At 40.1% G+C, this 15457-nt stretch overlaps 1 protein-coding gene across 1 annotated transcript; it reads left to right on the plus strand.

Moving 5' to 3' along the window:
* Positions 1-375: 375 nt before the first annotated feature.
* LOC117386844 (protein Tob1-like) lies at positions 376-9369 on the plus strand. The gene is made up of 3 exons (XM_033984212.2): positions 376-380; positions 5957-6029; positions 7285-9369. Coding segments are annotated over exons 2-3 (1158 nt in total). The 5' UTR covers positions 376-380; positions 5957-6027; the 3' UTR covers positions 8441-9369.
* The last annotated feature ends 6088 nt before the right edge of the window (positions 9370-15457 follow it).

Here is a 15457-nt window from a genome sequence, read left to right on the forward strand (position 1 = left end):
GTGTTTTATTGACAGTATTGTGACAATCCTAATACCACTCTTTCCACAAACAGCTTAGTCGAACCAAAGTGCACAGAGGCCTCTAGAACTGTGAGAGATTCACTGAAAGTAGTATTTAAACAGAAAACCCACACATGTTGAACTTTGTCATTGTTTGCTGGGGATTAGATCCACAAGCTTGGTGTATTTAACTAGTGGCTTAAAGTCCTTTCACCTGACAACAATCATGTCTTTGTGACTGAATAATGGCAACCCTTCCCCTCAATAGGAAAGAAAATTCATAAGGATCGTTCGTTTGTTCTAATCGAGAAAAGATTACATTTTGTGGGGTATTTACTGATAACGTAACATATTTAGATCACCATGTTACCTTTTATTCATTTGAAAATGTTAGATTCACAGAACACAACGTATTAACATGTTATATACGTATACATTTTGCACTAAGTCACTCCCCCTTCAGAGCGCACTAATGAAACTACTGCACATCACATCAGGTTTGTGAGGCTGTTGTGTACAGTTTGGTGTCATTCTTTTGTATATTTATGAAGAATTGTCATGTGGGAGAATGGATAATAAGCTTGTGGTTTGAGCATTGGACGGATTCGTACAGATAACCATAAAGAGGTTTCAAATAGAGCCCAAAAGAGATGAAATATGCATGTACGACGTCTAAAAAGTCTTCAGGCATGTTTTTTGTAATGAGGGAGCAACGTTATAACATGGTAGGAAGCTAAAAAAAAATAAGTTGAAATAAAATAAGACATATTAAAACCATATAATTATAAAGTATGACACCTGTGGATCATTATATTATATTTAGGCCATTTTAAATCACAATATTATGACAAAAAACATGACTACTGACTTCTGCATTGGAAAACTGCAGAGCCTATTAAGGTATAAAGAGCTGATTCCCATCTACGCCTTTATGGTACGTCGCTATAAAAGTCATCACAATGTGCCGCTCTACTGGACCATGTCTTTGGCCCCTGCTATAGACATTTATTTTCCCCTTTTGTACCAAAATGCTGCAGATTCAAAGTGTAGCACCAATTAAGAAAATAAAATTGGGGAATGAAGTAAGTACAACGGGGGTAGATTGAAGCATTGACGACTTGAATGCAGGAATATAAAGATTAATCGAACATCCATTACTGTAAATACAACTTTGAGAAGGTAAATGCGAAGGAAAACATGATTAAAAGCTCTGAAAAGTCGATTTTTCATTGTCAAAACCGCTCTGTTATTGCGGTGTGTTTATTACTGACAGGGGAACCTACCAGTGTTCAGATAACTCTCCTGTACATCTGCTCATCCCCACACGCTTGAGAAAAGGCCAGCAGTGTACTGTGCCTGGTCTCTGTGTCCACTGGCCTCATGGAGAGTTTGGTCATCCATCAGGCAGCACCCCAAGTGGATCGGGGGGGGACTCGCGCCTCTCCCCTGCAGCGAGGCAATCTGGTGACCGCCGGAGCTCGTCATTGTGCCTGCCTGGACGGGACTATTCTTGGAAAGCACCACACCGGCCGCACCTTGTTTGTGGAGCTGCCGAGTGCGACCAAGCTAAACATCAAGGACTGCGAGTACTTACGGGAACGGTTTGGATATGGTTAGCGTTGTTGTGAAAAAGGGGTTGTTTCATTGCTGTTTTTTATTGCTCAAATACAAAGATAGAAGTAAAAAACAAGTGCGTATACCTTATTTTTATGTCTTGGTCCACTGTTTAGCAAAGCATTCACATTAAAAACCATGTATCCTGCCATTTTATTTTTATTTTTTCATGTATTTGAGCAAAATTTGTCTTTCCCCAGTATAGATATATGTATAAACAGCTCTTAAATAAACTCAAAATAAGTCTGCTGCATGCTGTCTGAAAAAAATAGAAAGTTAAAACCACATTTCAGAACATTCTCCATGGTTTTGTGTTATACTGTGGAAGATTATACCCAAAAATTACAGTAAGGACGCAAGTTTTTCAGTGCAATAAACAATCAAATAGAAAAAAAAATGCTTTTATTTTAGTTTCTTGTTTGGCTAAAAGTTACATACTGTGGCTTTAACTGTTAATATGCCTAAGTCTCGTTGCCCTATCTGGTTTTAGCTTTAACGTTACGTAGGGTCTGCTTGTTTAAAACGCATAAAAAATTCAAGTACAACGTTAAATTGTACCAAAAAAACTTCATTATACAAGGTAATAATAACAACAATACTAAGTAAGATTGTTTTATTGTGTTAACTGTTAATTAAATGGGATAAATGCACTTAAACATCATTTAAAGAAGCTAAAAATGTAATCATCGTTAGCCGTAAAACAATGTCCACTGAAACTCTTTTGTGCACATGCTAATCTCCACTACACTCGTTAGCTAACCCTGGCTATTTATAACTATTCAGTAATGGCCCATGACAGCATTTATACGTGAGTTGAGACAAGGAATTACCTTTGTCTGGATGCCACATTGTGCTGGTGCCAAGCCTGGTTAAAACGGGACACAGGGCATCTGAGGTAAAAGACGTAAATGTAGCCGTGCAGATGTGACTGAGCTAGTACGAGAGTTTGGTGTTTCCTTTCACTGCAGAGGTTAGCTGCTTATTCATTTGGATTTAGCTAGTGTTTGCTAACCATATTATGCTAACCAGTAAGATGTTATCATTAGCCAGTAGGTTGAGATTACTGACAAAAAAACAGTAAATTATTAAGATTTTATGATGCAAACTGCTCTTTCGCACAAACGCATCCTGAAATTGTACAAGCTGACATTTTTGTTTTGGTTTATGTAGCTTAACTCAATGCGCATTACCTGATCACGCCAGTTTTATATAATGTAGCTTATGCGTGTTTGTATGCTACATCCACGGAAGTATAATACGATTGGAAGATGAACAAAAGATGGCGGCATATTGTTTTCAATGGTGTGTACGAAATGAAAACAAAAAAAGTTTTCTTCCATGTTACTTCCTGAAAACTAGCCTAGCGTGTGATAACAGATGACAGGCTAGAGCGATGGCGACTAGAGTGGAGCTAACGTGGTCAGAGCGGAGCTAGGTTAAATCTTACAAAGCTAATTTTTAGGCGTTTTGAGGATAAAAAATACTCCAAAAAGTTGTATAAATAGAGAATAATCCCTACAAAATCTGACCTTTGTGAAAGCTGTTGATGCTGTTGATGCCCTGTCAGCCAAACACAAGCAGTTTGATTCCCCAAAACCTTCGCGGACAAAGAATTCGTTTAGGACCGGCGTTCCTGGGTCGATCTCGCCCCAGGACAGAGGAAGAGTGTCTTATCCAGGTGTTATTACAGATCCGTGGCCACATTACACATAACAAGCACTTAAAACTAGCTAATCTCCTTGAACCATTTCATCATTGCAGCAGACTAGCCTAGCCTAGCCAACGTATTAACAGTCATGAATACACTGTGCTTCATATAGCCATGTTTTCTTGCCTTTCTTGCTTTATTGACTACACAAACGAATTAACATCGACCCTGACAATTTGAAACTGAAATTGTAGGCTATCGACAATTTTCCCCTCGCTCTCCGCGCCTGTGCAGATCTCCTTTGGATCACCTTGCTCCGAGCTAGAAACGTTTACGCCGTCAAAACGTACGCCTAAGCATTTTTGAAGCTAGCTTGCGAAGTGAAGGGTTGTGTGATGTATCATTTTATAATTCATGTGAGTTTATTATATATATGCAAATTTAATGCAGAGCCCATGTTAGGTAAGAATAGGTTGTGTCGTCATGGGGGAATAGCACCTAGAGCAGCCACTTTATGTGCAGGACTGGACCAAGACTATATCTGGACTAAACCCAGGACTATATCAGGACTAAAGTAGATCCAAGCCAAGTCTAAACTAGTACTACAACTGTTCTAAGCCCGGAGTTGAGAAGGCATGACTAAACAACAAGTTTAACCAAGGACTATAGTAAAATTGGACTAAATATGGGTGTCCTAATGTAGACTTAGTTTAGTCCTGTTCTAGTCCTGGTTTAGCCCTGGATTTAGTCCCAGTTTGGAACCAATTTGAAGGTGGTGAGCGTGAAAATGTGAATGTAATAAACTAGGATTAAACCAGGACTAAACCAGGACTAAACCAGGACTAAACCAGGGCTAAACGAGGACTTAACCAGGGCTAAACCAGGGCTAAACCAGGGCTAAACGAGGACTTAACCAGGGCTAAACGAGGACTTAACCAGGGCTAAACCAGGGCTAAACCAGGGCTAAACCAGGGCTAAACCAGGACTAAACCAGGGCTAAACCAGGACTAAACCAGGACTAAACCAGGGCTAAACCAGGACTAAACCAGGATTAAACTAGGACTAAAACCAAACTGGATGTTTTCACACTTCTTCACACTTGTTCCTTGTTTGAGCCTAATTTAGACTATAAACAAAACCACAACTTATCTCATTAACTCATTAATAATGGTAAAATATTGTGTAACAAATAGTTTATAACCAGAGACAGGCAGCACTCAGTTTACTTAAGTAACTTTTTGAAGAAATTGTATGTTTTCAGAGTACTTTTCTCGCTGCACACTTGTACTCCTAATACTTTTCTTGCAGTAATAGTATTCTTCAGTGAAATTTTGCTTACTTTTCCTACTGTGAGTAAGTCTACAAGTGAAAAAAGCGTTATTTTGACAGTTTGAACGTTTGTGTTTCTTGCAGCGCTCCTTCAGATATGATTTAGTTTGTCTCATTTTTGTGTCTACCAAAATTTGTTCTTTATTTAATGTTTTATCCTAGATCAGATGTTATCTCCCAATAATTATTCTTTAAGTTAAGTCCTGTGTGTTATTATTAAAATTATTATAAGTATTCATTATAAGTATTTTTTACTTCATAATGACTGAATAAAAATACATAAATAATAATAATAATAATAATAATATATATATATATATATATATATATATATATATATATATATATATATATATATATATATATATATATATATATATTTTTTTTTTTTTTTTTTTTTTTTTTATTATTTTTTTTTTTTATTTATTATTTTTTTTTAAGTTACTGTTACTTGAATAATTCCTTGAACTAATACCTCTACTTAAGTAATATTATTTTGAATTTATGTTACTCTTACTCAAGAACAAAATATTGTATCTGTTGTTACTTCTGAGTGGCAGGCTGTGGCAGAAAGCAGCAGCAGTCATGGGGAGGAGCTCTCTACAGCTGGCTCAGAGACCATGAAAATGTCATTGGAGAGAAGTGGGAAACACAGCCGGAGACAGGTGTGCCCCTCCGCCACACGAGCCGCCGCCGCTGCTGCTCTGGAGGATCTGTTTATGCTACATGAAAAGCTGATTTATGAACACACACCTCCACCTGCTCAAAGGATTAGACATTAGACACCACTATGTTTCCTACAGCCTAATGTAACATGCATGACCAGGCACAGCTTCAATAATGCAGTGAAGGACAGTGTGTGGTGTGGCTATATTTGAAGTAAATGCTTGTGTTTGCTCTCATTTGGTCCTCATGTTTAGTGGACATAAGGTTTGTTGTGTAACTGCAGCACATTTCGCTCTTACAGGGCTTACAGAGGACATTTTAGCTCGTCTCCTTCAAAAAGTAGTCCACAGCACATGAAAGGCAAAGCACTACCGTAAATAGAGCCTCACAGTTAACGGGCGGCGAAACTGGCCAATCAGGAGGCGAGATGGCGGTGGATATGCGTGACGTAAATAGGTTGGACCAATAGGAAGGCCGCGCTGGGTGTTGACCTCTGTGAGCCGCATCACCACCTCCCCCGTGTCCGTGGCGGAGGGCTCGTATAAATATAGCGCAGCAGAGTTTTAAAGGGCAGAGTTGTAAACTCCCGGGCTGTGGGGAGTTCCGTAGAAGCGGACACACGGATTTTGGCTTTACCACCTTTACCCCACCACAACACTGTCGCCTGGAGCGTTATAAACACTGGCAACGTTTTATTCTCCTGTTTTGTGGCTGTAAATTCCTCGCGGAGGCGGATTATCTTGTGCAAACGGAGCTGCGGGACATTTTCCATGTAAGTGTTTTCTCTGTGACAAGCCCTTTATCATCATCATCATCTTTAAACGTGTAATCAGACGGTTATAGAGTCTTGTTCTGTGCGTTTCGAGGTGTCAAAATGCGTGAATGTCCATACAGTCAGTGAATATTCTGTAGGACCACAGGGGGTTTAATGATCATATAAGTCCTCTGTCCTCACGTCTGTCTCTTCTGCTGCTGTCGTCGATGCTCATGTTAATCCCGTGCCCTCGGTCTGTTCTTGGTGTGTCATGAACCAAAGAGCATTGATAAACAGGGCTGTTCATTAACCCTGTGCTGTGTCAGATCACACCCTTTATTCGGTCCAGTCATGTTGGTTGTGGTACAGATGATAAGCAGATAAACTAAAGGACTGTCCTCGCCCTGGATGTGGAGGCTGGCCTCCTGTGCTGTAGTTAAGCCCTTCTGGCCGTGGTTGGACTTTGAATGATGATTATGTAATAGCGCTTCACGTCGCACGCTCCGTGCGTGATGGAGCAGAGGGCCAGAGGAAGGCGCTAGAACAGCCCGGGCAGATACACCCTCTGCTCTATAGGCTCTAAGCCTTTTGTTTGGACATGTCCTGTGGTAGAATGAGCCCATGCAAAGCCTTGTGACTGTTGACAGCTGCCCTCCGGCCTGCGTAGAGGTCAGCCCCGGGTGTCACAGGAGCCGCTGGAGCACTCTGGGAGCACTCCTGGAGCACTCTGCTGACACCGTCTGAGTCAGTGCAGCTTTATTTATAGCCATGGAGATTGTGCAGCTGAGATGCAGCAACTGCAGCAAAGAGAGGGGAAGTGAGCTGTGAACGCTGAGCACTACAATTTCACTCAAATGAGATGTCATTAAAGGGCCACATTATTCCTCTGCCTCTTTCCCAAGGTTTAGTAAACCTCATGTTATACAGTGTCGTGGGGAGATGGTGGTGTTGGGGTTAGTTTTTTTTCCCCACCTTGAATTGTGAAAACATTGAGTGTAGTCTACCTGTCAGTCAGTATAATTAGACTAGGCTTTAAGGCTGCCTCTGCCAGTAGCTCAGTATGCTAACTAAGCTGTAAGGCCTACTGCAGAGTGGATCAGCTTAGCTTTCTCTAGCCAAGTTTAGCTTCATCTATTTGTATTATAACACTTTGGGTTATTACCTTTTGTAATCCCAACTATAATATTTATAATGCCGAGATTTGAATACAAAATGTAAATACTTTGAAATGTACCCATTTTCTTATAGCTTTATTTGTTTTTGTTTTTTTCAGGATTCAAGAACTGAACCTGCTGAAGGACGGATTATTCCCTTGGGCCACTGGCACTTCCTCTGAATCTTGTCACTACACTGATCACGGCAGCCTTGGAGCTTTTTGCCTCGCTCAAAACAAGCAACTCTGTGACGTCACTGAAGAAGCTATGCAGCTGGAAATCCAAGTAGCACTCAATTTTATAATCTCCTATTTATACAACAAACTCCCTCGGCGGCGCGTGAATATATTTGGTGAGGAGCTCGAGAGGCAGCTGAAGAGGAAGTATGAGGGCCACTGGTACCCGGACAAGCCATACAAGGGGTCGGGCTATCGCTGCATCCACGTAGGGGAAAAGGTAGACCCCGTGGTGGAGCAGGCGGCCAAGGAGAGCGGCCTGGACATCGACGACGTACGGAATAACCTCCCTCAGGACCTTAGCGTGTGGATCGACCCCTTCGAAGTGTCCTACCAGATTGGCGAGAAGGGACCGGTCAAAGTGCTGTACGTGGACGATAACAACGAGAACGGCTCCGAGCTGGACCGGGAGATCAAGAACAGCTTTAACCCAGAGGCACAGGTCTTCATGCCGATCAGCGACCCCGTGGGAGCGTCGTCCGAATCCAGCTCGCCGTCGCCTCCTTTTGGCCAATCGGCAGCTGTCAGCCCTTCCTTCATGCCACGCTCCACGCAACCCCTAACCTTTACCACTGCCTCGTTCGCTGCCACCAAATTCGGCTCCACTAAAATGAAGAGCAGCGGCCGCGGCAACAACAACAATAGCAGCAACGGCAGCAACGTTAGCAGTGGCAAAGCGGCGCGCACTTCTCCCACCCATAACCTTGGCCTGAATGTGAACACGCTGCTCAAGCAGAAAGCCATGTCCACCTCCATGCACTCGCTGTACGGCTTGGGCCAGCAGCCGAAGCCCTCCGCGCTATCTCCAAACGCTAAGGAGTTCGTGTTCCCGCCTAGCCTCCCAGGACAGCTCAGCCCAGGAGCCGTTTTCCCAGGCGAGGGCTCTCTTGGATTGGGCCACCTGCCGTACAGCAACGCCTTCGACATGTTCGCGGCCTACGGGAGCCTCAACGACAAGTCCCTCGTGGACGGGCTCAACTTCAGCCTGAACAACATGCAGTATTCCAACCAGCAATTCCAGCCGGTCATGGCGAACTAAAACGCACCGTGGTTATTTATGAATGACGCAGGCTCAAAGTGAAGGAAAAACAAACGCGCACATACGGAAAACCGGACTTATGAAGGAGTTGTCGGCAGTCAAAGAGCATGTGCCCAAGGGTGATTTTTCTACAGCGCCCCCTTGAGTTTGTTTTGACTCGAAGCTTGTATAAACACATCCAAGCTTGGTTACTCGACATGTATTGTTGTTTTTCTTTTCCTTTTTGCCAACTAAGCACAAAATTTTTTACTACATTTAAAAGTACTTCAAAAAATAGAAAAAAATATACAAGCTTCAAGTTTTGGCCTCTCACAGTATTTCAGAGGTGGTAAGGCAAGGCAGATTTTTATGAATTGGCACTACTAAGTGGGGTTACTTGGTCTTTTTCTAACTGTATAATTTAATTTAGTACAGAGTTTGTATGATATCAGAGTATATATTGTTTCTATGACATGGTGTTGCATTTATATCTTTTTACTACTCCAGTGATCTGTGATGGCTGCAGCAGCTTTTCCTTATTTTTCTTTTTTTAAGAAGATAATTGTTAAATAAATCCATCTTTAAAGATACATGAACTATTCTAAAGATTGTGTACAGTGTTCCTTAGTGGTGGAACTCAAAGTGTAGGAATATTTGCTTTTTTCTGAAAGATGAATTGTATTTTCTGTTAAGAGTTTAAACAGATTTTTGCTATACTATGGACAAAATGTAATCGTATGAATATTAATTTTGTACCTACATTGTGCAATACTTGATAAAAATACGGTATAACAAAGTATTTTGAGTCAGTGTCTTACATGTCAAGAGGGACTGAAATAGTTTATATTGTTAAGTTTGTATTAAATGCTTAAAAATTATATGCTTGTCTTTATTTTTTTTAATTTCATATTTGCACCCTGGTCTTTTTAATAAAATAAACTACAGATAAATGTTTTTTTTGTGTATGTCTTTATTACACAGTTCTGAAAGGTTTCCTGAACATGAATGTTTTACAAATCCAGTTTTAAATGTTTAATTTTCTGACTGGTATGTTTATTTAAAGATTATTATCAGAAGCAGCCCTGGTTTTAAAGTGCAATGTATTGAAACTCCCTCAAACATAAAAATAGGCTAGGTTAGTAAGTCTACATTTATGCGTTATCTTTTATAGACATTACCCTGCCTGTGTTAAAAGCAAATGAAAATATCCAATCTATCTAAACATTACTAAGGCTAAATGTGTACTTTAAAGCTAGTTCTACATGAACCAAATGGCTAAAATTTCAAACTCTTTCAATACTAAGGAATAAATTCGACTCTCAATACTGATTCCAATACCACAGTGATAATACAAAACACTCTTTAGACAATAGAACGTCACTTTCAACATTAAATCAAAGCACTTTTCAAACCATCTGGCAGTGTAATCCACTTCCAGACAGTCTGAAGTTGTCTATATATCTCAACAATTTCAGTAGGAATCTGAAAAAGCACATTGTGAAGCTCGTTTGTACTGTATCCATTGTAAAAACGTGCACATAATGTTTTGTTTGGACTGTAGGAAACATAGTGCATTGGAGAGAAAGATGAACTAAGTTAGTCTTATAATGTGTGTAATTCATGTGTATTCACCTGCTCGGGGACTGCAGATGGAAAGCAGCAGTAGCTAAACCATCTTTTAATGAATTTGTGCACGGTCCCTGATAAATAAAGAATAAACTAAATTAAACTACCTCTTTTTTATTACCATGTGGCTTTATATCTGTGTAATCCAGGTAGATTCCACAGTGGTCCATGGGCGTATACTTGTTTATGTCTCTTATACTTGTTTTGATACAGCTCAAGCTCAATCTAAACCTATTCAGGAAAGGTTAAATTCCGTCCTGTGAATATGACCTTTTTTTTAGTATCGATATCTGATCAAAAGGGTAGTTTCAATACACGTTTTTGTACCGATTAGCATCTGATTTTCAATGCTTTTGCCAACCTTACTACTTACATTGTTAAAAGTAGGCTAATCGTAGCTTACCAATCACATTAAACCCAATTTTTCCACAAATTAATACCAGTTTCAATCATTTTTTACCAAATAATCCACCTCAAGTCGCATAATTCTGCACGATGAGCATGTGATTCGCAACGACCAAATTAGCATGTGTCAGTTTCGGAGGAGCCACCTGACTGGACTCCCCTGCTGTAACCCGAGCCGGGCGCCCCTGATATGTTTAGTCTGCCATTTTGTTGGGTGAGCGCATCCACGTGACGGCAGTGGCAGGTGGCGCTCTATTTGTGAATGCGTTTTGATCATGTCGTATTTTTAAGCTGCGTGTGGTACTGGCGCTGTTAATATCATCCCTGTTTACTGCGTCGGTTTCTCCCCCCCGCGCTTGTAATCACTTATGAGGCCTTTTTGACGTCACGTAAGCTAGGATACTGTAAAAAAAAAAAAAAAAGTGACAAGCCAAACATTCACTGGGTCTCAAAGTTCCAGCAGCTTAAGATAGGCTAATCAGGTTACAAATCGAGCAGGAGGCAAAGGTCCTTGTGTATGCTAAAGCCGGAAAAGGCCTCGCTTATGTTGCCTGGGTACACTAAAGCTGTTATGCCAATTGTAAAGAACACTGGACAATAATTTAGTGTTTTGGTTCTTTAGACATTTCTCCAATCACGAAGCAGAATGAGCCTCACATGACTCTTTTGTTTGGGTTGTGAGTGAATTCTGGAGGTTTTGAGCTTTCACGTAAGGCCTGATGACTTTTATATGTCATCTATCTGCAGGTTAAGGCTCTCGCAACCCAGGTTCAGCTGTGGTTGTAGTACTTTTCAAAAAAAAAACTAAAAAAACGTGCTTTATATTGTATTACAGCTGCACTATGTAACATTCTCTGCTTTATCTTGGAGATGTTATTGATTTCCCTGGAATATTCTACGTTATCTATATCTCGCATCCAGTTAAAAGTTTAAATATTACTTTTTTTCCCCTTCATTTTACTACTTTCTACATTTTAGATAAACAAAAAACATCAAATATATGAAGCGAGATATATGGAATTATGTAGTAAAGAGAAAAAGTCAAATAACTACTCAACTTTTTTCAACAAAGCAAAGATCTGACCTGTACGTTTGCCTTATAGCATCAAGTACTGATCGTCTCCATGGAGATAGACAGAATTTGAATGCCTTACTGTGGAGCATTTCAAGCAAAAGCGACAGTGGCTCAGTTGGTAGAGTGTTGTCCGTTGATCTGATGGTGTTTGAATCCAGCTTTCAACAAAAACATCATTTGTTAGCCCTGATTTAGTCCCAGTTTTGTCTAATTAAAAACTGCGTTCAACTGTATTACCAAACTAAGAACTAAGCTGGTGTAAATACAACAGCAAAGAAGCATTATTGTAGTATTATGCAACCATGGTAACAATAGTATAATACCCATTAAGCCAGCTGAGGAAGCAATCTAGTGGACATTCCGATAGCTACAGTGCAGCAGTGCTTTAAAGGGATAATAGATCATTCTCTGGTAAAAGTTGTTCTGTGAGATATTTTTGGACTGCAGGCTTGTTCCGTACGGTAAATAGTTCAGATGGTTGTCGGAATAGGTAGTGTTTCAAAACAGGGAGGGAAAGTATTTAGTGTTAATAAATCAAATGAAAAAGGACGTATTGTGCTTGTGTCTGCTATATCGTTATAATCTATGACGTCCGTGGATCGTTATGTTTTAATTTGCACATTTTAAACCGCAATATTCATCTAAAACGATTTAATAAAAGAATATGTCCACTGATTTCCGCGTTAGAAAACTATCTGAGCTGACGTCGTCGTAAACGTCACCACAACAAAGAGCCGTGTAGCTGTCGGCGCCTCCTATGGACAGCTGCACATCGCACTAGCAAGTAGCGGATTTCTTTTTATTTGTACCAAAATGAGTATGTGATGCTGCTGAATCCTACGGGTATCACGATTAAGAAAATAAAATTGAAGAATGAAGTAAGTACAGAGCATATGCCAGCGGCGGTGAAAAAAAAATGAGGATTGAGCTGCAATCTGGCGTCTTGAAAATAAGTGATTAAAGTTTGCTCAAACATGCACGAATCACTCTAAAAATACAACTTCCAGAGGGTAAATGAGAAGCGGAAACAACTATAAAATGGTTCAAAGCTCTGAAGAGTTGATTTTGCATAATAGGTCTTCTTTAAAGCTACACTCTGCAATTTTTCTTGTTCCCATGCATTTATTCTATTACAGCAGGGGTGCCAAACACATTTTCACCGAGGGCCGCATCAACAAAATGGTTGCTCTCAAAGGGCCAAATGTAACTGTAAGATAAATGTCACTACGTTTTAATCTTGTTAATTAAATGTTTCTATATTTATTACTTATTGAGGTTGCATAGATATGAAAAAATGGCTGTTTAACTGTGTATCTAGTGATAAACTGACATTTTAAGACAGTCATACCTTTCAATTTACTTTGTCGCGGGCCACATAAAATAATGTGGCGGGTCGAATTTGGCCCACGGGCCTTGAGTTTGACACATGTGTATTACAGTGTTGTTATGATTAAAGAAATACCCCGCAAAACATGTATTCTTAGATCTGTCCTGTAACCTAGCCTACCCTGTAACCTGCTTGTATCCATGGAAACAGATACATTTAATGCATTACTGTGGGATATTCCAGACAAAGCAATAACATCAGAGACAGGTGGTGGTTCCTCCTTCGGAAACGATAATCAAAGTGAGTCCAAATTTAGACCTGCTTTAATCCTGCAGGTAGTGGTGGTTAGTGGTTAGTTAGTTAGTGGTGTGCTGTTTGCATGCTAGTTGTTGTTAGCATTAGAGTGATGGTAAAAAGGTTGTGAAAAGCACTTATAAACTCATCATGGTGAATAATAAGAATACTCAGAAGGCATAAGGTAAGTGAGGAAGAACGTTGGACAACTGTTTAAACTTAACTAGTTCTGTTTTTCATGTTTTTTTAAGGAAATACGACAGAATACTCCACTGAGGTAGCTCCGTTGCGACTCTTCTTTCCTTGTCCATGTCTGTATTTGTTGTAATGAAATGAAACAAACTGGCTATAGATTCTTGAGACAGTTAAATTACAGAAAATCCCGGGCCGTGTAGAATTAATTCTCGCTGCGCCCCAGGGAGCAGCTTCTAAAGGATTAGAAAGCCAAAGTGAGTTTTTGTGTGACTGTTCTAATTTAGCTAAGTGTTACAGCGAGAATAAATAGAGACTTTATTGTTGAGATAGTTTAAAATCTTCAACAAAAAAAAGCTGCATATAGTGAACTTTTAATCACTGAATTTAATTTTACCTTTTAGATAAAGCATTTCAGCTCCTCCAAATCTGAGGCCAGGGTTCTCGATCAGAAAAAGGAGGCTTGTTGAGAGACCCTGCCGTAAGCGGAGAAGTTCACGTATCTCCGGTCTTGTTTATGAGTAAGGGAAGGATGGAGGGTGAGACTGACAGCGTTTGAAGTGGTGCCGTCGCTGTATCGGACTGTTGTGGTGAAAAAGGAGCTGAGTTGGAAAGGCGAAGCTCTCGTTTTACCCGTCAGTCTACGTTCCTACCCTCACCTATGCCCCCCGGTTTAGTCCTGGTTTAGATCTATGGTCGTGAACTTGACTGAAAGGACAAGCGAGATAGAGACAGAGCGGACGTGTGGAGGAGCTTGGAGTAAAGCCGCTGCTCCTCCACATTGAGAGGAGGAGGAGACGCCAGGAAAAACCCAGGACACGCTGAAGGGACATCGTCTCTGTGACCTGGCGAAACCTCGGGATCCCCCTTAAAAAGCTGGAGGAACTTTATTTAACTCACTATTTTGATCATTATATTTGATCATAGCAAACCATATGCAGCAGTACAACAGGAAATACAGACAAATATTGATTCATTTGGCACAAAAATGTTGTTGCATGGCAGTATAAATGTGTTATCTATTGGATTTGACTATTTGCAAAAGATAAGTCCATGTTAAAAACTCTAAAATTTACATATGACAAATGCACATTGGACCAAAAGTGGTTCTATAAAGACAACATTTAATACACTTCAGTGCTTTTATGCTGCACGCTCTTCCAAAAATCAGACTATATGAAGTTTTCTGCCCAAAGTCACACCGACCAAAGGTGGGTAAAGGTTCTCAAACTTACCATGAGGTTTTTTATTTCATTACGCACAACTCAAAACATGAAACAAACCCCTGTGGGCCTTTGTTTACATCTTTGAAAGTTTGAAAAATGTGTGACGAATAACACAGGCGGTACAGTCAGTCATCCGGCAACACAACTTTCCCATTGTGTGCTGCTGTTCCGAAATGGGTCGGCCTGTTCCAGCTTCACTGTTTTAGCCCCCTCCTCCTCCTCCTCCTCCTCCTCCTCCTCACCTCCCCCCTCTCTCTCCAATAGCTCCTTCACAATGGACTATTAGGAGGAAAACACGGGCCATCGCCAAATAGGTGCACAGACTGAAGTTAATCATGGAGTACTCTCAGTTTAGACCTGGTTCAGTCTGGTTTGGGACTAGGTTCGGCTTAGATCTGGATTAGAAAAAGGTGTGTAGTTCGATTTTGTGTTGTGATAATGATTTAGTAAACTTTTTGGCACAGTTCAGTAAAATAAAAATAAGAAAATGTACATGCTTTTATTTTTTGCAGGTAAAAACGTAGAAATTAAACCAAGATAAGTCTAAATTAGGACTTACCGTAATAAGAAAAATCAATTTTTTTGGTCCATTTTACCTTTCAAAAACAGTACATTTCTGCAAAATTGAGAACTTTGTGTTTTTTATGATATATTTATTTTATAGCGATATCGATTATTGAACCAACCGATATTTCGTTATCAATATTTTTGCGATATATTGTGCTCATTCTGCTGTCTGATTGGATCTTCTTGCGAACCAAAACACCAAATTATGACATAAACAGCTTGTCCATCATGTCCAGCGTCTTTGTAATTAAGAATAAATCAACATTAGAACTGTTATCATTAAAAACCATATTTGATTTGAGCATGTTTACCTCGAATTTGCCAAC

The sequence above is a fragment of the Periophthalmus magnuspinnatus genome, chromosome 19 (assembly GCF_009829125.3).
Source record: "Periophthalmus magnuspinnatus isolate fPerMag1 chromosome 19, fPerMag1.2.pri, whole genome shotgun sequence".
Classification (NCBI taxonomy): domain Eukaryota; kingdom Metazoa; phylum Chordata; class Actinopteri; order Gobiiformes; family Gobiidae; genus Periophthalmus; species Periophthalmus magnuspinnatus.